The 27,582-nt window shown below is 47.8% G+C and overlaps 1 protein-coding gene across 5 annotated transcripts in view; it reads left to right on the top strand.

Annotated features, from left to right (window-relative positions):
* Positions 1–26,499, top strand: part of robo1 (roundabout, axon guidance receptor, homolog 1 (Drosophila)) — a 1,098,986-nt gene extending 1,072,487 nt beyond the window's left edge. For all 5 annotated transcript variants that reach the window (XM_086007312.1, XM_086007317.1, XM_086007315.1 and 2 more), the window contains 4 exons: positions 9,956–10,108; positions 18,883–19,203; positions 23,767–23,987; positions 25,824–26,499. In XM_086007312.1, the coding sequence (XP_085863438.1) occupies positions 9,956–10,108; positions 18,883–19,203; positions 23,767–23,987; positions 25,824–25,838 (710 nt within the window). In that variant the 3' untranslated portion in view covers positions 25,839–26,499. The remainder of the gene's footprint in view (positions 1–9,955; positions 10,109–18,882; positions 19,204–23,766; positions 23,988–25,823) is intronic.
* Positions 26,500–27,582: the final 1,083 nt, after the last annotated feature.

The raw sequence follows: 27,582 nt of genomic DNA, 5'->3' as shown, positions 1-27,582 counted from the left end.
TTGGAAAACTGTTAATGTAACGCCCTTATTTAAAAAGGGAAGTAGACCAAAGGCTGGAAACTATAGACCAGTTAGCCTAACATCTGTGGTTGGTAAAATGTTGGAGTCCATTATTAAGGAAGCAGTAACAGGACATTTGGATAAGCATAATTTAATCGGACAGAGTCAGCATGGTTTTATGAAGGGGAAGTCATGTTTGACAAATTTGCTCGAATTTGTTGAGGACGTAACAAACAGGGTGGATAAAGGGGAACCAGTGGATGTAGTGTATTTGGACTTCCAAAAGGCATTTGACAAGGTGCCACACAAAAGATTACTGCACAAGATAAAAAATCACGGGATTGGGGGTAATATACTGGCATGGGTGGAAGATTGGCTATCTAACAGAAAACAGAGAGTTGGGATAAATGGTTCATTCTCAGGTTGGCAATCAGTGACTAGTGGTGTTCCGCAGGGGTCAGTGCTGGGACCCCAACTCTTTACAATCTATATTAACGATTTGGAGGAAGGGACCGAGTGCAACGTACCCAAGTTTGCCGACGATACAAAGCTGGGAGGGAAAGCAGTGAGTGAGGAGGACATAAAAAACCTGCAAAAGGACATAGACAGGCTAAGTGAGTGGGCAGAAATTTGGCAGATGGAATATAATGTTGGAAAGTGTGAGGTTATGCACTTTGGCAGAAAAAATCAAAGAGCAAGTTATTATCTAAATGGAGAGAAACTGCAAAGTGCTACAGTACAAAGGGATCTGGGGGTCCTGGTGCATGAAACACAGAAGGCTAGTATGCAGGTGCAGCAGGTGATCAGGAAGGCCAATTGAATCTTGGCTTTTATTGCAAGGGGGATGGAGTATAAAAGCAGGGAAGTCTTGCTTCAGTTATACAGGGTGCTGGTGAGGCCACACCTGGAATACTGCGTGCAGTTTTGTTTTCCATATTTAAGAAAAGATATACTTGCTCTCGAGGCAGTTCAGAGAAGGTTCACTCGGTTGATTCCGGAGATGAGGGGGTTGACTTATGAGGAAAGGTTGAGTAGGTTGGGCCTCTACTCATTGGAATTCAGAAGAATGAGAGGCGATCTTATCGAAACATATAAGATTGTGAGGGGGCTTGATCGGGTGGATGCGGTGAGGATGTTTCCACTGATGGGTGAGACTAGAACTAGGGGGCATAATCTTAGAATAAGGGGCTGCCCTTTCAAAACTGAGATGAGGAGAAACTTCTTCACTTAGAGGGTAGTAAATCTATGGAATTTGCTACCTCAGAGAGCTGTGGAAGCTGCGACATTAAATAAATTTAAAACGGAGATAGACAGTTTCCTAGCAGATAAGGAAATTAGGGGTTACGAGGAGAGGGCAGGGAAGTGGACGTGAGTCTCGGTTCGGATCAGCCATGATCCTATTGAATGGCGGAGCAGGCCCGAGGGGCCGTATGGCCTACTCCTGCTCCTACTTCTTATGTTCTTATGTAAAAGTAAACGTTGGTACCTTAGAGGCTGAGACAGGAGAAATTATTATGGGGAATAAGGAAATGGCAGAAATGTTAAACAAATAGTTTCTATCTGTCTTCACAGTAGAAGACACAAAAAGCATACCAAACATGGTGGGGAAACAAGGGTCTAATGAGAGTGAGGAACTTAACATTATTAATATATGTAGAGAATAAGCACTAGAAAAACTAATGGGAGTAAAAGCCGACAAATCCCCTGGACCTGACGGCCTACTTGCTAGGGTTGTAAAAGAGGTGGCTGAAGAGATAGTGGATGCATTGGTTTTGATCTTCCAAAATTCCCGAGATTCTGGAATGGTCCCAGCGGATTGGAAGGTCACAAATGTAACACCGCTATTCAAGAAAGGAGGGAGAGAAAAAACAGGGAACTACAGGCCAGTTAGCCTGACATCAGTCGTCGGGAAAATGCTGGAATCCATTGTTAAGGAAGTGGTAACAAGGCACTTAGAAAATCATAACATGATTAGACAGAGTCAACATGGGTTTATGAAAGGGAAATCATGTTTAACAAATTTATTAGAGTTTTTTGGGGATGTAACTAGCAGGGTAGATAAAGGGGAACCAGTGGATGTAGTATATTTGGATTTCGAAAAGGCATTCGATAAGGTGCCACATAAAAGGTTATTACATAAGATTAGGGCTCATGAGGTTGGGGGTAATATAGTAACATGGATAGAGGATTGGTTAACGGACAGAAAACAGAGAGTAGGGATATACGGATCTTTTTCAGGTTGGCAGGCTGTAACTAGTGGGGTGCCGCAAGGACCAGTGCTTGGGGCCTCAGCTATTCACAATCTATATTAATGACCTAGCTGATGGGAACGAGTGTAATGTATCCAAGTTTGCTGACGATACAAAGCTCGGTGGGACAGCGAGCGGTGAGGAGAACACTAAGGGGGGGGATTTTACTTACCGAGACGATTTGGGGGCGGGAATGCTGCCTTCCGGGTTCTAGTCCCGCCCCCAGCAACGTCTGACGAACTGACTCTATTTTGCCCTGATTGGCCTTGTTAAGCCCGCCCTGCGGGCTTGCTGGCCAATTAAGGGAAAGCCGGTGTCAGATGACGTCAGTTGATGACACTTCATCTGCCGACTTCTTAAAGGCATATGCACCACACTTGTTTGACAGATGATCTGACAGTATTTGACAGCATTGAGGTGCTGTCAAACACAGATAATCACTGTCCAAAGGTGAGCCCTTGCACACAGGCTCTCCAATTACTCTCTCCTTAGGATAAAACAGATGGCAGCTGCAGCTGAGGTTGCAGAAGCCATCTGTCACTTTTCCCGGTGAGATGAGGCTACACAAACACTTCACAGCTTGTCACCTGTAGAAACATCTAACCACATTAAAAATTACTTTCACAACATTTCCGCACCTCTGATACTAACCAGTGTCACTTTGCATCCTGCACACCAATTCTGCAGCTGTCATCCAAACACCAACATAGCAACAGACACAAAGCACGCCTCACTTACCCTGGCGGGGTTCCCCGAAGTCGGGAAACCCGCAGTAGAAGGCTCGAAATGGGAAAAAGCCTCTTACCTGCCTGTTAACTACCTGTTAACAGGCAGCTAAGTAGCTATAATCCTCTTCCCGCTGCTAGGAGTCGGGTCCCTGCACAAATCGGGAACCCGACTCCCGGGAAGATTGGTTGGAGGCGGGTTTGGAGCGGGTTCGGGACCCGCTTCCATTTAAAAAAAATTCACAGCAGTCCCACCTCCAAACCCGCCTCCTCTGGGCTGGTAAAATCCAGCCCAAAGAGTCTGTAAAGGGATATCGATAGACTGAGTGAGTGGGCAGTAAGGTGGAGTATAATGTAGGGAAATGTGAGGTTATTCACTTTGGTAGGAAGAATAGAAAAACAGAATATTTTTTAAATGGTGAGAAACTTTCAAATGTTGGTGTTCAGAGAGATTTGGGTGTCCTCGTGCAAGAAACACAGAAAGCGAGCATGCAGGTACAGCAAGCAATAAGGAAGGTAAATGCCATGTTGGCCTTTATTACAAGGGGGTTGGAGTGTAAGAGTAAGGAAGTCTTGCTCCAATTGTACAGGGCCTTGGGGAGACCACACCTGGAGTACTGGGCACAGTTTTGGTCTCCTTATCTAAGGAAGGATATACTTGCCTTGGAGGCGGTGCAACGAAGGTTCACTAGATTGATTCCTGGGATGAGAGGGCTGTCCTATGAGGAGAGATTGTGTAGAATGGGCCGATACTCTCTGGAGTTTAGAAGAATGAGAGGTGATCTCATTGAAACATACAAGATTCTGAGGGGGATTGACAGGGTAGACGCTGAGAGGTTGTTTCCCTTGGCTGGAGTGTCTAGAACTAGGGGACACAGTCTCAGGATAAGGGGTCGGTCATTTAAGACTGAGATGAGGAGGAATTTCTTCACTCAGAGGGTGGTGAATCTTTGGAATTCTCTGCCCCAGAGGGCTGTGGAGGCTGAGTCTTTGAGTATATTCAAGGCTGAGATCAATAGATTTTTGGACTCTAGGGGAATCAAGGGATATGGAGATCGGGCGGGAAAGTGGAGTTGAGGTCGATGATCAGCCATAATCTTATTGAATGGCGGAGCAGGCTCGAGGGGCCGTATGGCCGACTCCTGCTCCAATTCCTTATGTTCTTATGTACACTGTCCCATCAAACATTCCCAGGGCAATTACACCATGGGTTAGATACAGAGTAAAGCTCCCTCTACACTGTCCCATCAAACACTCCCAGGGCAGGTACAGCACGGGTTAGATACAGAGTAAAGCTCCCTCTACGCTGTCCCATCAAACACTCCCAGGGCAGGTACAGCACTGGTTAGATACAGGGTAAAGCTCCCTCTACACTGTCCCATCAAACACTCCCAGGGCAGGTACAGCACAGGTTAGATACAGAGTAAAGCTCCCTCTACACTGTCCCATCAAACACTCCCAGGGCAGGTACAGCACAGGTTAGATACAGAGTAAAGCTCCCTCTACACTATCCCATCAAACACTCCCAGGGCAGGTACAGCACGGGTTAGATACAGAGTAAAGCTCCCTCTGCACTGTCCCATCAAACACTCCCAGGGCAGGTACAGCACGGGTTAGATACAGAGTAAAGCTCCCTCTACACTGTCCCATCAAATACTCCCAGGACAGGTACAGCACGGGTTAGATACAGAGTAAAGCTCCCTCTACACTGTCCCATCAAACACTCCCAGGGCAGGTACAGCACGGGTTAGGTACAGAGTAAAGCTCCCTCTACACTGTCCCATCAAACACTCCCAGGGCAGGTACAGCACGGGATTAGATACAGAGTAAAGCTCCCTCTACACTATCCCATCAAACACTCCCAGGGCAGGTACAGCACGGGTTAGATACAGAGTATAGCTCCCTCTACACTGTCCCATCAAACACTCCCAGGGCAGGTACAGCACGGGTTAGATACAGAGTAAAGCTCCCTCTACACTGTCCCGTCAAACACTCCCAGGGCAGGTACAGCACGGGTTAGATACAGAGTAAAGCTCCCTCTACACTGCCCCATCAAACACTCCCAGGGCAGGTACAGCACGGGTTAGATACAGAGTAAAGCTCCCTCTACACTGTCCCATCAAACACTCCCAGGACATATACACCAACCCAAATGCTGACACTACTCTCACTCTTGACTCCTGATTTGGTTAATTTTTTTAATAATTATTCATGGGATATGGGCGTCGCTGGCAAGGCCAGCATTTATTGCCCATTCCTAATTGCCCTTGAGAAGGTGGTGGTGAGCCACCTTATTGAACCGCTGCAGTCCGTGTGGTGAAGGTGTTCCCACAGCGCTGTTAGGGAGGGAGGATATATTTCCAGGTCAGGATGGTGTGTGCGACTTGAAGGGAAACTTGGAGGTGGTGGTGTTCCCATGCGCCTGCTGCCCTTGTCCTTCTAGGTGGAAGGGGTCGCGGGTTTGGGAGGTGCTGCCGAAGAAGCCTTGGCGAGTTGCTGCAGTGCATCTTGTAGATGGTGCACACTGCAGCCACGGTGCGCCGGTGGTGGAGGGATTGAATGTTTAAGGTGGTGAATGGGGTGCTGATGAAGCGGGTTGCTTTGTCCTGGATGGTGTTGAGTGACTGGAATCTACTTTCGACTCGAGGTAGATGCTTGGTGAGTTTCTTTCTCTTGCTATGTGCCCTGGGCACTGGTTTAATTTAGCCTCATTAGTTTCATGATTGTTGCTAAATATGCAAGCCTTGAACGGGCCAATCTGAGTCAAAGAATTCAACCTGATGGAACTTGATTAGATGTGAACTGTCAGCGTCTAATTACTGACCTGAGATGACCTCTCTCTCTAGTGCTCGTTGTCTTACAATGCTTATTAGAGAGTTGGAGGAGAATCAATGAGAGACGACATCAAAATTAATATCCAGAACACTTCAAATACCATTAAAAATTAATATACCAATAAAGAGGTTCCCTGTAATCAGTTCCAGAATATAAAATATTACTGTAGTGATAAATTCATATTGAACATTTAGGTTAATCCTTTGTTCTGTATTTTATTAATATATATATATATATATTCTACGGCAAGCTTTTAGTTCAGTGTCGAATGCTCTGCCAGTTGTATTTTAGTTCAATGTGAGTCATAGAGTCATAACGGCACAGAAGGAGGCCATTCTGCCCATCGAGTTCGTGCCGGCTCTCTGTAGAGCAAGCGAATTCCCCCGCTCTATCCCCGTAGCCCTGCAAGTTTATTTACCTCAAGTGTCTATCCAGTCTCCCCTTGAAAACATTGAGTGTCTCCGCTTCCACCACTTCTGTCGGCAGCGAGTTCCAGGTCCTCACCACTCGCTGCGTAAAAAAGTTTTTCCTCACATCCCCCCTGTATCTCTTGCCCAAAACCTTGTGGGAGAAATTCGGTGTCGCCCCGTTTGGGGCGCAATTATCGGCTGGGTGCAAAGTTTAGCGCCTGGTGCTAATTATCACCTCCGACTGCAAACTTGGCCTCTATCGCCCCTGGAGATGATTGGAGCGCTAAAACAGGCGCTACACACCTGTCTTAAGGCGCTAACGCCGAGGAGTGAGGCACTACCTCAGAGCGCTGGCGAAGCTCAGGTGATGTCAGTCAGCAATGGAACACAGACACACTGGCGCCGGCCAGTTCTTAAAGGGGAGGGTCGATCTTGCTCTCCATCCACACCCTGCTCATTGCAGCCTTGAATCTCGGCCTGGAGAGACCTGTACATCAAATCTGCTGGAAAGAACAATGGAGAGGCCCAGGGAAAGAGCTCAGAGTGCAGCCCCCATAGTCTCTTCTAAATCGATCCAAGGAAGGGCAAATCAAAATGAACCTGCAAAGTGCTGCTCAGGACCCAAAACTCCTTCACACAGCGTTGAATCTCTCCAGAAGTCTCTCTCTCTCTCTCAGAATGCGTGGTGCAAAAATGTCACCGACAAAAAAAGGCAGGAAGCGGTCGCCTTTAAATAGCGCTCCCCCAGTCCCTTCCTGACTGCAAAATGCTCCCCTCAACCTGTCGTTGCTAGCGGCAGGCGGTAAGGCAGGGGGCGCCACTCAATATCCGGCCGGGGCGCTACCTGGGCGTTGCGCACTCGACTGACGTCACGATCTGCCGGCGCAGGAGATCGTGGCGGTAGTGTTTAGCGCCGCCGCAAAATGTCTAGTTAATTTCGCAAGCGGCGCAAACATCGTCTCGCCCGGGCGCTAGTTGCTTTGCGCCCCATTAGCGCCCTCTTAGGGTGCTAACGTGAGGCGCAAAGCAACCAAATTTTCCCCCCCTTAAATCTGTGTCCCCGAGTCCGTGTACCATCAACTAGTGGGAACAGCCTTTCCCCGTCTAGCCTACCCTTGTACACCTCTATCAAATCACCCCTCAACCTCTTTGTTGCTGGCAAGGCCGGCATTTATTGTCCATCCCTTGTTGCCATGATACAACAGAGTGGCAGAGGGGAAGTTAAGAGTCAACCATGTTGGTGTGGGACTGGAGTCACATGTAGCCCCAGACCGGGTAAGGACGGCAGGTTTCCTCCCTTAAAGGGACATTAGTGAACCAGTTGGGTTTGTACGACAATCCGACAGCTTCAGGCTCACTTTTATTGATTTATTTTTTTAAGCTGCATTCATATTCTCAAGCTGCCATGGTGAGATTTGAATTCACGTTCTACTGGATTATTAGTGCAGTAACATGACCACTACACTACCGTACCCCGCATATGTTCAGTGTATAAGTTCAGTGACGCACTGTGTCAGCCGTGGCTCAGGGGGCAGCACTCTCGCTCTGAGTCAGAAGGTTTTGGGTGCAAGTCCCACTCCAGAGACTTGAGCACAAAATCCAGGCTGACACTCCCGGTGCAGTACTGAGGGCGTGCTGCACTGTCAGAGGTGCCGTCCTTCAGATGAGACGTTAAACCGAGGCCCCCGTCTGCCCTCTCAGGTGGATGTAAAAGATCCTGTAGCAATATTCGAAGAAGAGCAGGGGCATTCTCCCCGGTGTCCTGACCAACATTTACCCTTCAAACAGCATCACTAAACCTGATGATCCGGTCATTATCACGTTGCCTTGTTTGTGGGAGCTTGCTGTGCGCAAATTGGCTGCCGTGTTTCCGACATTACAACAGTGACTCCAAAAAGTACTTCATTGGCTGTGAAGCGATTGGGATGTCCTGAGAGTGTGAAAGGTGCTGTAGAGATGCAAGTTCCTTCTTTCTATGAGCAAAGCTTCTATCCTTTTGAACTTACCATTCCCTGAATTTGGGGCACTTTCAGAATCGAAAATAAACCTGAATGTTATTAACACGGGGTAGAGATCAGGATCTTCTGACCAAGCACTGTTCACTCAATGAGCATTGTACAGGGTAGATGGGGGCTCTTTCGCCTCCTAGAAGGTGCTCCCAAGATATAAACTGTGATGCAGGCAATGGGAAACCGCCTCAGCTACTTTTCCCCATTAAGTGGCTCAACTATCGAAAGTAAAATACTGCGGATGCTGGAAATCTGAAATAAAAACAGAAAATGCTGGAAACACTCAGCAGGTCAGGCAGCATCTGTGGAGAGAGAAATAGAGTCAACGTTTCGGGTCGATGAACTTTTGTCAGAACTGGAAAAAGTTCGAGATGTAACAGGTTTTAAGCAAGTGCAGGGGCAGGGAAAGGAGGGAGGGGAGGAAAGAACAAAAGGGAAGGTCTGTGATAGGATGGAAGGCAGTACTGAGGGAGTGCTGCACTGCCGAAGGTGATAATGGCCAGATAATCTGTTTTAGTGATGTTGATTGAGGGATAAATATGGGCCAGGACATCGGGGAGAGCTCCCCTGCTCTTCTTCGAATTAGTGCCATGGGCTCTTTTACATCCACCTGAGATGGCAGACAGGGCCTCAGTTTAAGGTCTCCTCCTGCCTTCCACCCTACCACAGACCTTACCTTTTGTTCTTTCCTCCCCTCCCCCACCCTTACCCTGCCCCCGCACATGCTTAAAACCTGTTACATCTCTAACTTTTTCCAGTTCTGACGAAAGGTCATCGACCTGAAACGTTAACTCTGTTTCTCTCTCCACAGATGCTGCCTGACCTGCTGAGCGTTTCCAGCATTTTTTGTTTTTGTTTCAGGAATCTTATGTGTGTGAGATTGGAGTCCGGATCTGCTCCTGGGGACAGAACACAATGGGCACAGGCTTGGGTATTGAAAGCTTGTAGAGTGTAGGAGGAAGGGGGAGAGACTGAGGGAGTGGAGCAGTTCCACAGTCGTGAGGCTCTAGTCAGAGTAAAAGGCAGCGTGTTAGTCCTTGATTTCAACACAGGTAGGAGGATGAGAGCAGAGGATTGGAAATTTTGAAAAAAAGGAGAAGAACATTAAGAGGAGCACTGAGGATTGATGAAATAGTGATACCTGGGATGGCAGGAATGACGTATGAGGAGAGATTGGGTCGATTGGGCTTATACTCGCTGGAGTTTAGAAGAATGAGAGGGGATCTCATTGAAACTTATAAAATTCTAACAGGACTAGACAGACTAGATGCAGGAAGGATGTTCCCGATGGCGGGGGAGTCCAGAACCAGGGGTCACAGTCTAAGGATGAGGGGTAAGCCATTTAGGACAGAGATGAGGAGGAATTTCTTCACCCAGAGAGTGGTGAACCTGTGGAATTCGCTGCCACAGAGGGCGGTGGAGGCCAGTTCATTAAATATATTCAAGAAGGAGTTAGATATATTTCTTAAGGCTAAAGGGATCAAGGGATATGGGGAGAAAGCAGGGACAGGGTACTGAGTTTGGATGATCAGCCATGATCGCATTGAATGGCGGAGTAGGCTCGAGGGGCCGAATGGCCAACTCCTGCTCCTATCTTCTATGTTTCTGTGACTCCATGTGAGGTTGTGCTGGAGAGACGGAGGTTTGCTTGCTCAGCCAGTTGTCTGAACGGATTCATTTCTACCCATTGCAACATTGATTTTTCTTCTTTCCCCGGATCACCACAGGCCGTCGGCACTTCCCCACTTCGCATTGTCCTCGACCCACCAGCCCTTTCTCCACCGACAGCAATGCAAGTGCAGCAGTGATGCAGAAAGCCCGGCCAATAAAGAAGCAGAAACACCAGGCGGGACACGTGCGCCGAGAGATCTTCACTGATGGTACGTGTGGCGCAGAGTAAACCCTCTTACAAGTCAACACAGAGAAGCTTCTCGCTAAAGTAATGACCCCATAATGCTGACGTTGAACATGTCACTCATTCAGCCAGACATGGCTCAGTCTAGAGTCCCAATGCACCAAACCCTCCCTCAGTACGTGGCTCAGGAAGCCTGCACACTAGCCTGAAAACACACACGATTAGCAAATCTCTTTGCCATGATCACCGAACCATTCATTCGTTCAGTGTTCAACACTAAAAACGGGATAATAGGGGAGGAATTTAAACTTGGATTGAGATTGCAACCTAATGTTTAGATCAGGAATTTTTATACAGTAATCAAGGGATCTGGGGATCGGGCGGGAAAGTGGAGCTGAGGTCGAAGATCAGCCATGATCTTATTGAATGGCAGAGCAGGCTCGAGGGGCCGAATGGCCGACTCCTGCTCCTAATTCTTATGTTCTTATAAGAGTGAATGCAAATGCATTGAGACCATTGGGATTCTGTACAATGGGAAGGCATTTGATCCATTGGGATTCTAAACAATTGGAGCGAATTGGAAGGGGTTTGGTCCAGTGGGATTCTGTACAAAGGGAGTGAATGGGAAGGGGTTTGTTCCATTGGGATTCTATACAATGGGAGTGAATGGGAAGGGGTTTGATCCATTGGGATTCTGTACAATGGGAGTGAATGGGAAGGGGTTTGGTCCATTGGGATTCTGTACAATGGGAGTGAATGGGAAGGGGTTTGGTCCATTGGGATTCTATACAATGGGAGTGAATGGGAAGGGGTTTGGTCCATTGGGAATCTATACAATGGGAGTGAATGGGAAGGAGTTTGGCCCATTGTGAGTCTATACAATGGGAGTGAATGGGAAGGGGTTTGGTCCATTGGGATTCTGTACAATGGGAGTGAATGGGAAGGGGTTTGGCCCATTGGGATTCTATACAATGGGAGTGAATGGGAAGGGGTTTGGCCCATTGGGATTCTATACAAAGGGAGTGAATGGGAAGGGGTTTGGTTCATTGGGATTCTGTACAATGGGAGTGAATGGGAAGGGGTTTGGTCCATTGGGATTCTATACGTGTGTCAAAATTCAGCCCAGTGTTTCTCCTCCATTGGCAGAGGAAGGGGGCGAGGTCAATTCTCATTAGCAAATGAAAAAGCAGAGAAGTTACATTAAACTTGTATCGAACCTCGGTTAGACCACACTTGCAGTATTGTGCAGGTCTTCATACTATAAAAGGATATAGAGGCACTGGAGAAGGTACAAACGAGATTTACCAGAATGGTACCAGAATTGAGAGGGTATAATTATCAGGAAAGATTGAACAGGCTGGGGCTCTTTTCTCCTGAAAAGAGAAGGCTGAGGGGTGACCTGATAGAGGTCTTCAAAATGATAGATGTAGAGAAGACGTTTCCACTTGTGGGGGAGACCAGAACTAGGGCCATAAATATAAGATAGTCACTGATAAATCCAATCGGGAATTCAGGAGAAACTTCTTCACCCAGAGAGTGGTGAGAATGTGGAACTCGCTGCCACAGGGAGTGGTTGAGGTGAATATAGTATAGATACATTTAAGGGGAAGCTGGATAAACACATGAGGGAGAAGGGAATAGAAGGATAGGTTGATGGGGTGAGATGGGGTGGTCGGGGAATCCAGAACCAGGGGTCACAGTCTAAGGATAAGGGGTAGGCCTTTTAGGACAGAAATCAGGAGGAATTTCTTCACCCAGAGAGTGGTGAACCTGTGGAATTCTCTACCACAGAAGGCAGTAGAGGCCAATTCATTAAATATATTCAAGAAGGAGTTGGATATATTTCTTAAGGCTAAAGGGATCAAGGGATATGGGGAGAAGGCAGGGACCGGTTGCTGAACTTGGATGATCAGCCATGATCGCATTGAATGGCGGAGCAGGCTCGAGGGGCCGAATGGCCTACTCCTGCTCCTATCTTCTATGTTTCTATGAAGAGGGGTGGGAGGAGGCTCGTGTGGAGCATAAACACCGGCACGGACCAGTTGGGCCAAATGGCCTGTTTCTGTGCTGTACATTCTATGTGAATGTGTAACTAACTCGATTAAAAAGTTGTTCAAAGGAGGTGGCAGATAAGAAAAGAGGCATCTCATCACTTTTGAGTGTCTTGTGCGAGCATCAGGTACATAACAGAGGCCACTGTCTCTCTCCAGCATCTGCAGGAATATCTCAATAACCTTTGGCATGGGATCTAACTGCGACATCCCCATTGGCGCTCTGATTACTGGGTGAATGCCAACGTGGCCCAGGTGCACAACAGCCTTGGCTGAGACCCGATACCGTACAATATCAGATAGTGTCGAGGACAGAAAGCAACATTTCAAATCAAGGGGCGAAGATAAGAGTCCCGGGAAAATTACTTCTGTTTGCCAAGCAACAAGGGAGCTATTGAATTTTTTTCCCCCTATGTCAACTGGTAAGAGATACCAGAGCGAACTGGTATAAACGGGGCTTTAATCCTGGATAAGCATCGCTAATATCAATATTTGGTGTGGCGATACCAGCTGCTACCCTCTGTCTTTCTCGCTCTGTCTCCATTAATGTCTCTCATCTTCCCTCTTTCTGTCTCGGTCTCTGCACCTGTCTCTCTCTGTCTGTTTGGCTGTGACTCTCTCCGTCTCTCTGTGTCGATGTATGTGTGTCTTTCTCTGCCTTTCTCGGTCTCTTTTCAGTGAATATCTCTTTCGCTCTTTTTCTATCTCTTTCCTTGTCTGTGTGTGTCTCTATCTGATTCTCTCTGTTCCTCTGTCTCACTTTCTGTGACCCTCATTCTCTCCTCTGTATCTCCCACGTCTCTATCTCTCTGTCATTCTGTGTCTTACTGTCTTTCTTTTTCTGTATCTGTCTGTCTATGTCATTGGATGTGTGTTTCTCTGTCTCTCTTTTCTCTGCCCCTCCCTTGTCTGTCTCTGTTCTGTGTCTCTCTATCTCGGTGCGTATGCCCCTGTCTCTCTGTGTCTCTGTACGTGTGTGTGTCTCTCTCTCCCCCTTTTCTGTCTTTCTCTTTGTTACCATATCTCTCTCCCTTTCTTTTTCTCTGTCACTGTATGTTTCTCTCTCTCTCTCCGTCTCTCTGTCTCCCTTGCTGAGACTGTGTCTCTCACTCTGTCTCTCCCTCTCTCCGTCTCTCTGTCTCGTGTCTCTCACTCTGTCTCTCCGTCTCTCTGTCTCCCTTGCTGAGATTGTGTCTCTCACTCTGTCTCTCCCTCTCTCTGTCTCCCTTGCTGAGACTGTGTCTCTCACTCTGTCTCTCCCTCTCTCCATCTCTCTGTCTCGTGTCTCTCACTCTGTCTCTCCCTCTCTCCGTCTCTCTGTCTCCCTTGCTGAGATTGTGTCTCTCACTCTGTCTCTCCCTCTCTCCGTCTCTGTCTCCCTTGCTGAGACTGTGTCTCTCCCTCTCTCCGTCTCTCTGTCTCGTGTCTCTCACTCTGTCTCTCCCTCTCTCCGTCTCTCTGTCTCCCTTGCTGAGATTGTGTCTCTCACTCTGTCTCTCCCTCTCTCCGTCTCTCTGTCTCCCTTGCTGAGATTGTGTCTCTCACTCTCTCCGTCTCTCTTGTCTCCCTTGCTGAGATTGTGTCTCTCCCTCTCTCCGTCTCTCTTGCTGTGTCTCTGTCTCATTCTCCCCGTCTGAATCCCTCGATCTCTTGGCAAATTGCTGACACTTTAATGAAATCTGCAATCGGCTGATTATCAGTGGGGAGGGAATACATTCCGACCCTTCCCAGCTCGGAATCTGACGAGATGGTTAAATCTCAAGTGAAGCTACACTTCAATTCTTTTTAAAATGCTGAGTCCCTGGAGGGCTCAGTAAATGGATTCTGCAGGTTTGATACAGCATAAAACTGTGACAGCTCAGGCATTTTAATTGTAGGCTTTTACTAGATATTAGTGTAATATTAGCATTATTCTTCAAAACACACCAGGGCAGGAGTATGCAATCATAGTTGAGGTGGAATGGTATTATTATATTATAACGGGCACCTGAAATTAAATTACATAAATATTATAGAATCTAAAATCTACTCCTCATAATCTAAAATTTCTTAATTCAAAGCGGTAATTCATTTTAAAAAAAAAACTAAATTTCCATTTTGCTCTGGCACTTACATTGTTTAATTCAAATTATTGGATGCTTTAAAGTTTTTCTAGTGCAAAAAAAGGCTTTGAATTATGATGGGTCGCTTGCATATTGATGATGAATGTGCACGGGTTTGACTGTCTCTCAGTATTTTGTAGTATTGGTTCCTTATTATAACTCCAAGGTGTCAGCCGGGGCTCAGTGAGTAGCACTCTCTGCCTCTGAGTCAGAAGGTCGTGGGTTCCAGCCCCACTCCAGAGACTTGAGCACAAAAATCTAGGCTGACACTCCCCAGTGCAGTGCTGAGGGAGTGGTAGGTTTATATATAGAATAACAGATACCCTGTAACTCACTCCCGGGTATCTGTTATTCTATATCTAAACCCCCCGAACCCCTCGATTAGATTCCAGCCTGTAACTCACTCCCGGGTATCTGTTATTCTATATATAAACCCCCCGAACCTCTCGATTAGATTCCAGCCTGTAACTCACTCCCGGGTATCCGTTATTCTATATATAAACCCCCCGAACCTCTCGATTAGATTCCAGCCTGTAACTCACTCCCGGGTATCCGTTATTCTATATATAAATCCCTGAACCCCTCGATTAGATTCCAGCCTGTAACTCACTCCCGGGTATCTGTTATTCTATATATAAACCCCCGAACCCCTCGATTAGATTCCAGCCTGTAACTCACTCCCGGGTATCTGTTATTCTATATATAAACCCCCCCGAACCCCTCGATTAGATTCCAGCCTGTAACTCACTCCCGGGTATCTGTTATTCTATATATAAACCCCCGAACCCCTCGATTAGATTCCAGCCTGTAACTCACTCCCAGGTATCTGTTATTCTATATATAAACCCCCCGAACCCCTCGATTAGATTCCAGCCTGTAACTCACTCCCGGGCATCTGTTATTCTATATATAAACCCCCGAACCCCTCGATTAGATTCCAGCCTGTAACTCACTCCCGGGTATCTGTTATTCTATATATAAACCCCCGAACCCCTGGATGAGATTCCAGCCTGTAACTCACTCCCGGGTATCTGTTATTCTATATATAAATCCCCGAACCCCTCAATTAGATTCCAGCCTGTAACTCACTCCCGGGCATCTGTTATTGTATATATAAACCCCCCCGAACCCCTCGATTAGATTCCAGCCTGTAACTCACTCCCGGGTATCTGTTATTCTATATATAAACCCCCGAACCCCTCGATTAGATTCCAGCCTGTAACTCACTCCCGGGTATCCGTTATTCTGTATATAAACCCCTCCCGAACCCCTCGATTAGATTCCAGCCTGTAACTCACTCCCGGGTATCTGTTATTCTATATATAAATCCCCGAACCCCTCAATTAGATTCCAGCCTGTCTGTAACTCACTCCCGGGTATCTGTTATTCTATATATAAATCCCCGAACCCCTCAATTAGATTCCAGCCTGTCTGTAACTCACTCCCGGGTATCTGTTATTCTATGGAATAAACCATTCCAGCCCGTACCTGAGGCCGGTTACCTGTGGTGTTATTCCAGTGTCGGAATCACCAATTTTCAGAGCGGACAAGAGCAAAATCGAAGGGGTGGAGGCGGGGGCTGTGGGGTGGTGGGGTGGGGTGGGTGCGAGTGGGGGTGTAAATAATGTAAGGTAAAAGCAAAGCTGCTAACAACAGGCAGGGAGAGTCCGAAGGAATATCCGAGGAACTTTAATGTGTTTCATTCCCTGATTTAGCCCTTAGGGGTAGGTTTGGGTTGAGAGAACAGCAATAATCAAACGGAAGATTAAAATAGATCGGGGGGGTTTGTGTGCCTAAACCCCTGATATTAGGAAGTCACTGCCAGGGGTGAGTGTGTAATGAAAAAGCGGACTCGCAGGTCGGGGACTGCAGTGTGATTGTGTCTGAGGTAAATTAGATTGAAAAAGAACAGGCTATTTAATTAGAGGTCACTCCACTCGGTCAGCTCGAGTCCAGATGTTTTGAATTAAGCAGGATGCGGGCATGAAGGCATAAAGCCACTGCCTTCTTTGATGAATATTAAACGCTTCCAGTAGAGATCGCAGAATTGTTCCTGAACACCTCCATTGTGTTCCTGTTCTTCATTCCGTTAACGCTGTCAGTGCTCACAGCTTCTCCCCTCCCCCACACACAATGGCTCGATAAGCCAACTACACAGGATTACACAGGATATACGGCACAGAAACAGGCCATTCGGCCCAACCAGTCCATGCCGGCGTTTATGCTCCACTCGAGCCTCCTCCTGTCTTTCCTCACCTCCCTCTATCAGCGTAACCCTCTATTCCTTTCTCCCTCAGATATTTGTCCAGTCTCCCTTTAAACGCATCGATACTATTCGCCTCAATCACTCCCTGTGGTAGCGAGTTCCACATTCTCACCACACTCTGGGTGAAGAAGTTTCCTCTGAATTCCCTATTGGATTTCTTGGTGGCTAGCTTATATTGATGGCCTCTAGTTTTGCTCTTCCTCACAAGTGTGATGACCAGTGTGGAATTGAGCCAGAAAGAAAGAACTTGCATTTATATAGCGCCTTTCACAACCTCAGGCTGTCCCAAAGCGCTTTACAGCCAATTAAGTACTTGTTGAAGTGCAGTAATGTAGGAAACGCGGCACCCAATTTGCGCACAGCAAGCTCCCTCAAACAGCAATGAGATAATGACCAGATAATCTGTTTTTAGTGATGTTGTTTGAGGGATAAATATTGGCCCAGGACACCAGGGAGAACTCCCCTGCTCTTCTTCCAATAGTAAACATAGAAACATAGAAACCAGGAGCAGGAGTAGGCCATTCGACCCTTCGAGCCTGCTCCACCATTCAACGAGATCATGGCTGATCATCCAAACCCAGCACCCGGTCCCTACACCAACAGCCATCCCACCCAAGCCCTATCCCCGTAACCCCGTAACCCCACATATTTAATCCCCCCTAACACTAAGGGCCAATTTTTATCATGGCCAATCAACCTAACCCGCACATCTTTGGACTGTGGGAGGAAACCGGAGCACCCGGAGGAAACCCACGCAAACGCGGGGAGAATGTGCAAACTCCACACAGACAGTCACCCGAGGCCGGATTTGAACCCGGGTCCCTGGCGCTGTGAGGCAACAGTGCTAACCACTATGCCACCGTGCTGCCTCAATAGTGTCATGGGATCTTTTATGTCCACTTGAGAGAGCAGACGGGGCCTCATTTCAACGTCTCATCCGAAAGACGGCACCTCCGACAGTGCAGCACTCCCTCAGCACTGCACTGGAGTGTTGGCCCTGGATTATGTGCTCAAGTCTCTGGAGTGGGACTTGAACCTAGGACTTTATGACATGAAACCAAAGAAGGCCGCTGGTTCAATCCTCAGCCAGTGCCAAGTTGACTGGTCTGAGCCGGGAGCAGTACGGAGGGGCAAAAAAAAACTCAAGTTCCGATGTTCCTGAATGAACCCTATGGGAAAGTGTGTGTGTGTGTCTGTTCCTCCAAGGGCCACAAAAATAATCTGTGCTGCTGCCCCAGGATCACCACCCACCGCATCCCCCGCCCCGCCCCCATCCCACCCGTCCCCACCGTACCTTGATGGCAGCCGCCCTGGCCCAATCTTACAGCACAGAAGGAGGCCATTCAGCCTATCGTGCCTGTGCCGGCTCTTTGAAAGAGCTCTCCAATTAGTCCCACTCCCCCCAGCTTTTTCCCCATAGGCCTGCATATTAGTCCTCTTCAAGCACGTGTCCAATCGCCTTTTGAAATTTCCCATGGAACCTGATTCCAGCATCCTTTCATGTAGTGCGTTCCAGATCTTAACAACCCTCTGTGTGAAAAATATTCTCCTCATTTCCCCTCTACTTCTTTTGCCAATTATTTTAAATCTATGACCTCCAGTTACTGACCCAGTTGCCAGTGGAAACAGTTTCCCCTTATTCACTCGCGGCCACTTATGATTTTGAACACCTTTAATAAACCTCCCTTTAACCGCCTCCACACTAAGGAGAGCAATCCCAGCTTCTCCAGTCTCTCCACATAACTGAGAGCGTCACAAAAACAACGGGCCAAATGGCCTCCTTCTGTGCTGTAAACGTCTGCGGTTCGATGATAGAGGGAATATCATTCAACAACCAGTGTTCTATCTGTGCTTTCCCGTGCAGCTGCTAATAGCTGGGGTGCAGAGATGTGTTCACATCCTTGTTTTCAAACCGCTCCATGGCCTCGCCCCCCTCCCTATCTCTGTAACCTCCTGCAGCCCTACAACTCTGCGAGATCTCTGCGCTCCTCCAATTCTGGCCACTTGCGCATCCCTGATATTAATCGCTCCACCATTGGCGGCCGTGCCTTCAGCTGCCTGGGCCCTAAGCTCTGGAATTCCCTCCCTAAACCTCTCCGTCTCTCCGCCTCTCTCTCTTCCTCTCTCTCTTCCTTTAAGATACTCTTTAAAACTCTTTGACCAAGCTTTTGGTCACCTGTCCCAATACCTCTCTATGTGGCTCAGTGTCAATTTTTGTTTGATAATCACTCCTGTGAAGCACCTTGGGACATTTTACTATGTTAAAGGTGCTATATAAATGCAAGTTGCCAGTGTTATCAGGGGCCTGGGAGCAGGAGGGATTTCAAAACATGAGAACTTAATGAAAAAAGCAATACTTTTTGTGTTTTTGCAACCTTAGAGCTGCCTCCACCGCCGATTCCCCCTCCCGCCATCAAATCGCCCTCCTTCCAGGGAAAGTCGCACCTGGAGGCCTGGCCACCCTTGGTATCAAGACTGCACGCAGCGGAGCACAAGGCGGAACGAACCGGGGACAGGAAGAACGCCAGCCACCGAGGAAGGGACGGCATGGACCCCCGGCACCTTCCAGAAGGGCGCACAAACCTGGCAGAGTGCCGAGAGGTCCCGGATCATTGGCAGAATGAGATACACGGTGCCAAACAGCGCCTGAACAAGGCCGGCAAGCGGGAGAGCTCCCAAGCAAAGCCTAGGCTTCACCAAGGTAAGACAGCAAAAATGGCCGCTCTCCACGCCTAGAGGTTCCTGTCCTGAGAAGAAGGAGAAAGAACTCGCATTTCTTCAGCGCCCCTCACCACCGCAGCACGTCCCAGCGCGATTCGCAGCCAATGAAGCACATTTTGACATGTAGTCACTGTTGTAATGTAGGGAACGGGACGAGAGGAATATGGGGGCAGGGGAGGAATAGGTCGTTAGAGTTGGAGGGTGGACAGACTAGTTACATAGAATCACATTGAATTTCCAGCCCAGAAACAGGCCATTCGGCCCAACTGGTCCATGCCAGTGTTTATGCTCCACACGAGCCTCCTCCCACCCCTCTTCATCTCACCCTATCAGCATATCCTTCTATTCCTTTCTCCCTCATGTGTTTATCTAGCTTCCCCTTAAATGCATCGATACTATTCGCCTCAACCACTCCCTGTGGCAGCGAGTTCCACATTCTCACCACTCTCTGGGTGAAGAAGTTTCTCCTGAATTCCCTATTGGATTTATTAGTGACTATCTTATATTGATGGCCCCTAGTTCTGGTCTCCCCCACAAGTGGAAACATCTTCTCTACGTCTACCCTATCGAACCCCTTCATAGAATTAAAGGCCTCGATCAGGTCAGCCCTCAGCCTCCTCTCTCAGGACAAAGGCCCAGTTTCCGTGCGGTAGGTTCTGTGTCCAGACCAATGAAGCCAGAAAGTTTGTGACACCGAGCCACACAGGTTGGAAAGGTCCCAGCTTCAGTCCGTGGTCTTACAGGGGACATCATAGCTTCTCTCAGTGCCCCTGGACTAGTGAGGGAAACATCGTCAGGAGAGACATTCCCTATTATTTTCAAATTATTTAGAAAGTTATGGCCAACACTGGTAAACCTGCGTTTATTGCCCTTCCCTCAGAGTCAGCCGCGTGGCGTGGGACTGGAACGGTGGGTTACTTCCCCTGAAGGACATTGACGAGCCAGTTGGGTTTTTAACGACAGACCAACAGTTGTCACTCCAGAGACATAAGAACATAAGAAATAGGAGCAGGAGTCGGTCATTTGAATCTTCGAGCCTGCTCCGCCATTCAATAAGATCATGGCTGATCATCGACTTCAACTCCACTTTCCTGCACTATCCTCATATCCCTTGTTTCCCGTAATATTCAAAAATCTATCGATCTCAGTCTTGAATATACTCAACGACTGAGCCTCCACAGCCCTCTGGGGTAGAGAATTCCAAAGATTCACAAACCCTCTGAGTGAAGAAATTCCTCCTCATCTCAGTCCTAAATGGCCGACCCCTTATTCTGAGACTGTGACCCCTGGTTCTAGATTCCCCAGCCAGGGGAAACATCCTCCCTGCATCTACCCTGTCAAGCCCTGTAATAATTTTGTATGTTTCAATGAGATCACCTCTCATTCTTCTAAACTCTAGAGAATATAGGCCTAGTCTACTCAATCTCTCCTCATAGGACAACCCCCCCCCCATCCCAGGAACCAGTCTGGTGAACCTTCGTTGCACTCCCTCTATGGCAAGTATATCCTTCCTTAGGTTAGGGACCAAAACTGTACACAATACTCCAGGTGTGGTCTCACCAGGGCCCTATATAATTGCAGTAAGACGTCTTTACTCTTATACTCAAGTCCTCTTTTAATAAAGGCCAACATACCATTTGTTTTCCTAATTGCTTGCTGTACCTGCATGTTAACTTTCAGTGATTCATGTACAAGGACACCCAGGTCCCTCTGAACACCAACATTTCCCAGTCTCTCACCATTTAACGTGAGCACTCCAGAGGCTGACACTCCCAGTGATCAGCTGAGGGAGCGCTGCACGGTCGGAGGTGCTTTCGGATCAGACGTTAAACCGAGGTCCCTGTCTGCCCTCTGAGGTGGACGTAAAAGTTCTCTTGGACGCTATTTCAAAGAAGAGCATGGGGAGTTCACCTCGGTGTCCTGGGCCAACATTTATCCCTCAACCAACATCACTAAAACAGACGACATGGTCATTATCATATTTCTCCCTATCTCTGTAATCTCCTACAGCTGTCCCACTCTATGAGATCTCTGCGCACCTCCAATTCTGGCCTCTTGCACATCCCCGATTTTAATCGCTCCACCATTGGCGGCCGTGCCTTCAGCTGCCTGGGTCCTAAGCTCTGAAATTCCCTCCCTAAACCTCTCCGCCTCTCTTTCCTTCTGTAAGACGCTCCTTAAAACCTACCTCTTTGACCAAGCTTTTGGTCACCTGCTCTAATGGCCCAGAAATTCGGGTCTCCACGGGTGAGTACGCATGGGGTACTCACCCGTAAGCCCAATGGAAGTGCCGGTTTCCTGCATGCACTGCGCATGCGTGGGAAACCGGCACTTCCATTCTCCTGAAAGCAGGGGTTCAGAGGTGGAACACGTGCGCGGGAGAGACTGCGCGTACGCATCGAACTTCAGTTTTTTTTACAGGTTTTCCCGGGAGGGTAAGTCTCCAGAAGTTAGACATGTAAAAAGCAGGCGTAAGGCCTGCTTTTTACAAGTGGTGAATTAATTAAAATTAAAACATTTTTTCCACAGGTTTATTATTTTTAAATACTTTAAAGAAAGGTAAGTTTATTAAGGAAAGAAAGCCCTGTTAGAAAATAAAATTATTTTTTTCAAAAATTTAAATTATTGTTTAAAATAGTTATTTCATGTAATTTATAGTTTATTTAAAAAATGTGATTTAAAAAAAATTTATTTGAAGATTTAGTGATGTTTTGGGGCCGTAGTATTTCTAAGTTTTGACAGGCCTTCCTGTCAGACTTATGAATGGAGCATTCCCTGCTCCGATTGGCTCCCCATGGCCCACGTGATCCCAGGGGACGCTTCGAAATAACTGCGCCCCTGGGATACGCAAGCACTGCGCGCCGGCAGTTGGAGCAGGCCCCGGATCGGAATTCCACGGGGGCCCACAGCACAACGGCCGGCACGCAAGGTAAGTGCAGGTCGGGGGCTTACACCCGTGGGAAGCCTCCGACCCGAATTTCTGGGCTGATATCTCCTTATGTGGCTCGGTGTAATATGTTGTCTGATAATCGCTCCTGTGAAGCGCCTTGGGACGTTTTACTACATTAAAGGCGCTGTATAAATACAAGTTGTTGTTGTTGTTGCTGTTTCTGGGAGCTTGCTGTGCGCAAATTGGCTGCCGCATTTCCCTACATTACAACAGTGACTACACTTCAAAAATACTTAATTGGCTGTAAAGCGCTTTGGGGCGTCCTGAGATCATGAAAAGCGCTGTAGAAATTCAAGTTCTTTCATTCTATATCAATATTAATGGTCACTTTCCTGGTGCCAAGCCATAAATGACCAGATTTATCGACTTCAGATTCAGAAGTTGCCCTGGTGGGTTTTGAACTCGCAACGTCTAGGTTGCCTTGTCCAACTAGGCGACCAGAATCCGTAGAACCTGAGACCTCAGGCAAGGAATGCAGATTGGGTGAGGGCAGGAGCAGGGTTAGCTGCCGTGGCCCCCCCTCCTGTGATTGAATAGCCTCCTGACGCTCAGGTGGGTATTTTAAATACCCCTCCCCATCCGGCGGACACCAGCTGGGGGGGTCGGGCAGTTAAAAAACTGTTTCCCACTCAGCTGCAATTTCAGCACGCCTGATTTTTTGAGACATATGAGGCGACTGCTTAGTGTCGTCAACCCTCCCGGATTGGCCTGGAGCCTCCAGGAATGAAAGATTAACCTCCGGGACACGGCTGCGAGCCATGCAGCCCCTTTTTTTCACCATCTCCAATATTTCTTTAACTTATAAGTTAGAGAAATAGATGGTGAAAAAAGGGCTGTTTGACTGGAAGTCAAGAATCACCCAATCGGGATCAAAGACTTTGTTCATTTCCTATTGGCCGTGGGTTGGGCATGTCAGGTGACCAATGGCGGGAGGGTGGGGGCGGGGCAGCTGGAGGTTGGAGGTCATGTGATGAATCCCCCCCCGAATATGGCCACCCACAATTGGCAACCCTGCATCTCACCTGCGTCAGGTGGGACCCTCATGCATCAATGCAAATCGGGATCCAATTACGTCGATAGGACTCCCGACACCATTTCAACCCGAATGTAAGTGGGGTGCCGGCAGAGTCTGATCCAACGGCTTAAACCTGGGCAGTCGACCGAAGAGGCCCTTCCAGGTCAGGTTGAACCTGTCCTTTGTAGAGCCAAGAGGAGCAGGAGTGTAGGTCACGGCCGCCCAGACTCCCCCCATCCACTGACCACCCCGGAACCCCACCCCCCCACCCCCAGTCCCCGCACCTACCTTGGGTTTGGAGGACGGCCTCTGTCCCGCCCCAGTTCCTGCCGCTTCCCGCCGGATTCACGGACCATCTGGTCGGGCAGTCGGCCAGTTTCATGTCACTGAGGCTTGGCCGCTCGCTCGGCCTGTTTTCCGCCCCAGGGGGAAGGTTAAAATTCACACCCAGGGTGCCACATGAAGACCATCTAGGCGGTCAAAGGAGCTGAGGGAAGAACAAAGAGAGAGGTAGAATAGTCAATTGTTGCCCAGACCTCCTCACCCCCAGCTCTTATCTCCACGTGTGTGTCGTGCAGGTGCAGAGGACGTGCTTCCATACAGCCGGCCAACCTTCCCCTCCGCGCAGAATCCCCGAGAGCCCAGCTCCTCCAGCTCCATGTCATCAAGAGGATCTGGAGGTCGACGGAGAGCCGAACAGGTCATGCCGGGGAGCAGCACAGGCGCATCCCGCAGGAACGCGTCAGAAGCTGGACTGCAAGAAATGGGAACGTACGAGTGTGAAGAAGAAGATTTTGAGGTGAATGTCCCAGAATTGTTGGCATGGGAAGGTGGGGGGGCCGGGTGCGGGTTAGGGTGTAGGAATGGCTGGTTCTTAGAACCTACAGACTTAGACAACGTCACAAGATAGATACAGATGTGGAAGGCCATTCATTCCCCTGATAGCTCATCCATCCAGAAAGACTCGATAGTACCCCCTCAGAGAATCATTCAGCACAGAAGGAGGCGTTTGGCCAATCTTGGTTAGACCACATTTAAAGTACTATGCACAGTTATGGTCACCATATTACAAAAAGGATATAGGGGCTCTGGAGAAAGTGCAAAAAAGATTTAGAAGTATGATACCAGAACTGAGAGCTTATAACTATTAGAAAAGATTGAACCAGCTGAGGCTGTTTACTGTAGAGAAGAGAAGACTGAGGGGTGACCTGAAAAAGATTATGAAAGGGTTCGATGGGGTGGACGTAGAGAAGATGTTTCCACTTATGGGGCAAACCAAAACTAGGGGACCGTAAATATAAGACAGTCACTAATAAATCCAGTAGGGAATTCAGGAGAAACTTCTTTACCCAGAGAGTGGTGAGAATGTGGAACTCGCTGCCACAGGGAGTGGTTGTGAGTACTTGCATTGGAGGCAGTTCAGAGAAGGTTCGCGAGGTTGATTCCGGAGATGAAGGGGTTGTCTTATGAAGAAAGGTTGAGCAGGTTGGGCCTATACTCATTGGAGTTTAGAAGAATGAGAGAGGATCTTATTGAAACATTTAAGATTCTGAAGGGGCTCGACAGGGTAGATGCAGAGAGGATGTTTCCCCTCGTGGGGGAATCTAGAAGTCGGGGGCATAATTTCCGAATAAGGAGTCGCCCATTTAAATCAGAAATGAGGAATTTCTTCTCTCAGAGGGTCGTGAATCTTTGGAATTCTCTTCCTCAGAGAGCTGTGGAGGCTGGGTCATTGAATATATTCAAGGCGGAGATAGACAGATTTTTGAAAGGTAATGGAGTCAAGGGTTATGGGGAGTGGGCGGGAAAGTGGAGTTGAGGCCAAGATCAGATCAGCCACGATCTTATTGAATGGCGGAGCAGGCTCGAGGGGCCGAATGGCCGACTCCTGCTCCTACGTCTTATGTTCTTATGTATGGTCGAGGTGAATAGTATCGATGCATTTAAGGGGAAGCTGGATAAACACATGAGGGAGAAAGGAGTAGAAGGATATGTTGATAGGATGAGATGAAGAGGGGTGGGAGGAGGCTCGTGTGGAGCATAAACACCGGCACGGACCAGTTGGGCCGAATGGCCTGTTTCTGTGCTGTATATTCTGTGTAGATTCGCTTCCCTGAAGGATGTTGGTGAACCATTTGGGTTTTTCCAACAGTCCGGCATCTTTCAAGTTAATGTTTTTCATAACCTTTGTTTAATTCATTCTCGGGATGTGGGCGTCGCTGGCAAGGCCGGCATTTATTGGCCATCCCTAATTGCCCCTTGAGAAGGTGGTGGTGAACCGCCTTCTTGAACTGCTGCAGTCTGTGTGGTGAAGATGCTCCCACAGCGCTGTTAGGGAGGGAACTCCAGGATTTTGATCCAGCGACGATGAAGGATCGGCCAATATATTTCCAAGTCAGGATGGTGGGGGACTTGGCGGGGAACTTGGAGGTGGTGGTGTTCCCATGCGCCTGCTGCCCTTGTCCTTCTAGGTGGAATTTGAGTCCAGAATCTGCTAATTAAATCCATAATACAATACCATAACCACTAGGCTACTGGACCTGGGGGAGGGGGAGGGGGGAACGGATGACTAAAAGAAAGTAGTAAAAGTGGTTTAAATTCTTGACCCGTTTCCCATTTTACTTTCTGTCTGCAGGAAGTTGAAAGCTGAAGAATGGAGCTTATGTCAAGCGATTAACTCCGATCGGACTTTGGAGAGATCTATAACAGTTTTTGTAAAACTCCTGCTCGTGGATGACATTTGACGCCAGATATAATGTTTGGTGCGACGAGAGATCATGTAAATTATAAATGTTTGCATCGTGTTAATTGACCACATCAGTTTTTTATTTTGACTTTTTTTTTTCTTTTTGTGGGGGGTGGGGGGGTGGGGTTGCAATCTTGGCTTCTAATTGTAATTTATGGCTGGACTTAATGTCACTCAATTCCGACCAAATTTTTTTGTTTAAAAGAATTCGTTTCTTCAACGTTTCTGCGAAATGGGGCGATTCATATTGTAAATATGTACTGGATTTTTGTTTTCACACCCCCGTTAGTCCTCCAATTTCCCATCAGCCCTGTTGTAAATAAGTAGCGTGTTAAACACCAGTCTCCAAAGAAGGGCCTACTTGGCGAAAAGCTGAATTGTTTTTCCTTTAATAATATATATAATTTTTTTTGTCGTTGTAATGCACTGTTTTAATTTTGTTCTTGTTTATTTCTTGGTTTCAAAAGCACAATCATGAAATTTTTAATTTTGAAAGAAGAACCATTTTTTAATGGTGTCTTATTAACCTCCTGCATCGTTCTGGAGAATTGAGTGTGGAGGAGGAGGGAGGGAGGGAGCGGGGGAAAGGAAATGGAGAAATGTTCGCTTTTCAACTGTCAGGAGTTAAGGAGATGGTTTTTTTTGGGGGGGGGAGGGGGAAGCGAGGGAGGGAACGGGAACGTTTTGTGGGGGGTCACTCGGGAGGGGGAGGGGTGGGGAAGTCTATGCTCTTGCACAGACGCAAGTGGAAAGAAGCAATTCTTTTGTTTGGTCTCTCTTGTAACAGAAGGTTCTTGTCGAGGAGAGGACTCGAGACTGGTTACCAGCAAACAGACCGAGATTTTCTGGTCCGTGTAGATCCAGCGAAGACTTTTACCGCGATGAGTCCGCTAAAAAAAAAGAAATTGTCTTTGCTGATGTGACTTGCAAAAACTATCTCCTGACTGACTGCTGCCCAGGGTGGTGTGGGAGATGATGAGGAGAGGGAGGCGCAGGAGCTGGGTGCTGGTTGGAAATAGGTCGTCACTTGACGATTCAATCAACAGGGTACAGCTTTTTTTTGGAAGGAAGGTTCAGGTTTACACCTGATGCACAAGGGAAGATCAGTTTACAATCTCACGTGATGGGCAGCGTCATCGGATCGAGGTTCCGTATTGGACGTCTAGTCAACCCATTTCATGGTTACCAAATGCGGTGGGTGTATCGTGCGAAGGGAACCAGCAAGCCTGTCCACATTGTTTTTGGTATTTTTTATGTAAGAGTTCTTTTCTGTAGTCATAAATTTACATATTCAGGATCAAATAATCCTAAACGTGTACTTTCTTTGCCACATTATTTATTAAAAATTGTCCTCGAGATCACAAACATGATACTTGGTGTTGTGGTGCCGATTCTTTCTGCCCCAATGTCTCTCAAGTCTGTCCTTCGCTCCACAAGTTTTCATATGTGAAAGGTTCTTATGGCTTCTGTGGAAGGAACAGGAGGCCATTCAGCCCCTCGAGCCTGTTCCGCCATTCAGCTAGATCAGGGCTGATCTGTATCTTAACCCTAATCCACCCCTCTTGGTTCCGTAACCCTTAATACCCTTTGCCTAACAAAAATCTATCAATCTCAGTCTTGGAATTTTCATTTGACCTCCAGCCTCAAC

The sequence above is a fragment of the Somniosus microcephalus genome, chromosome 14, assembly GCF_052327205.1.
Source record: "Somniosus microcephalus isolate GS21.2 chromosome 14, FLI_Smic_1.0, whole genome shotgun sequence".
Lineage (NCBI taxonomy): Eukaryota > Metazoa > Chordata > Chondrichthyes > Squaliformes > Somniosidae > Somniosus > Somniosus microcephalus.
This window is presented reverse-complemented; position numbering and strand designations above follow the sequence as displayed.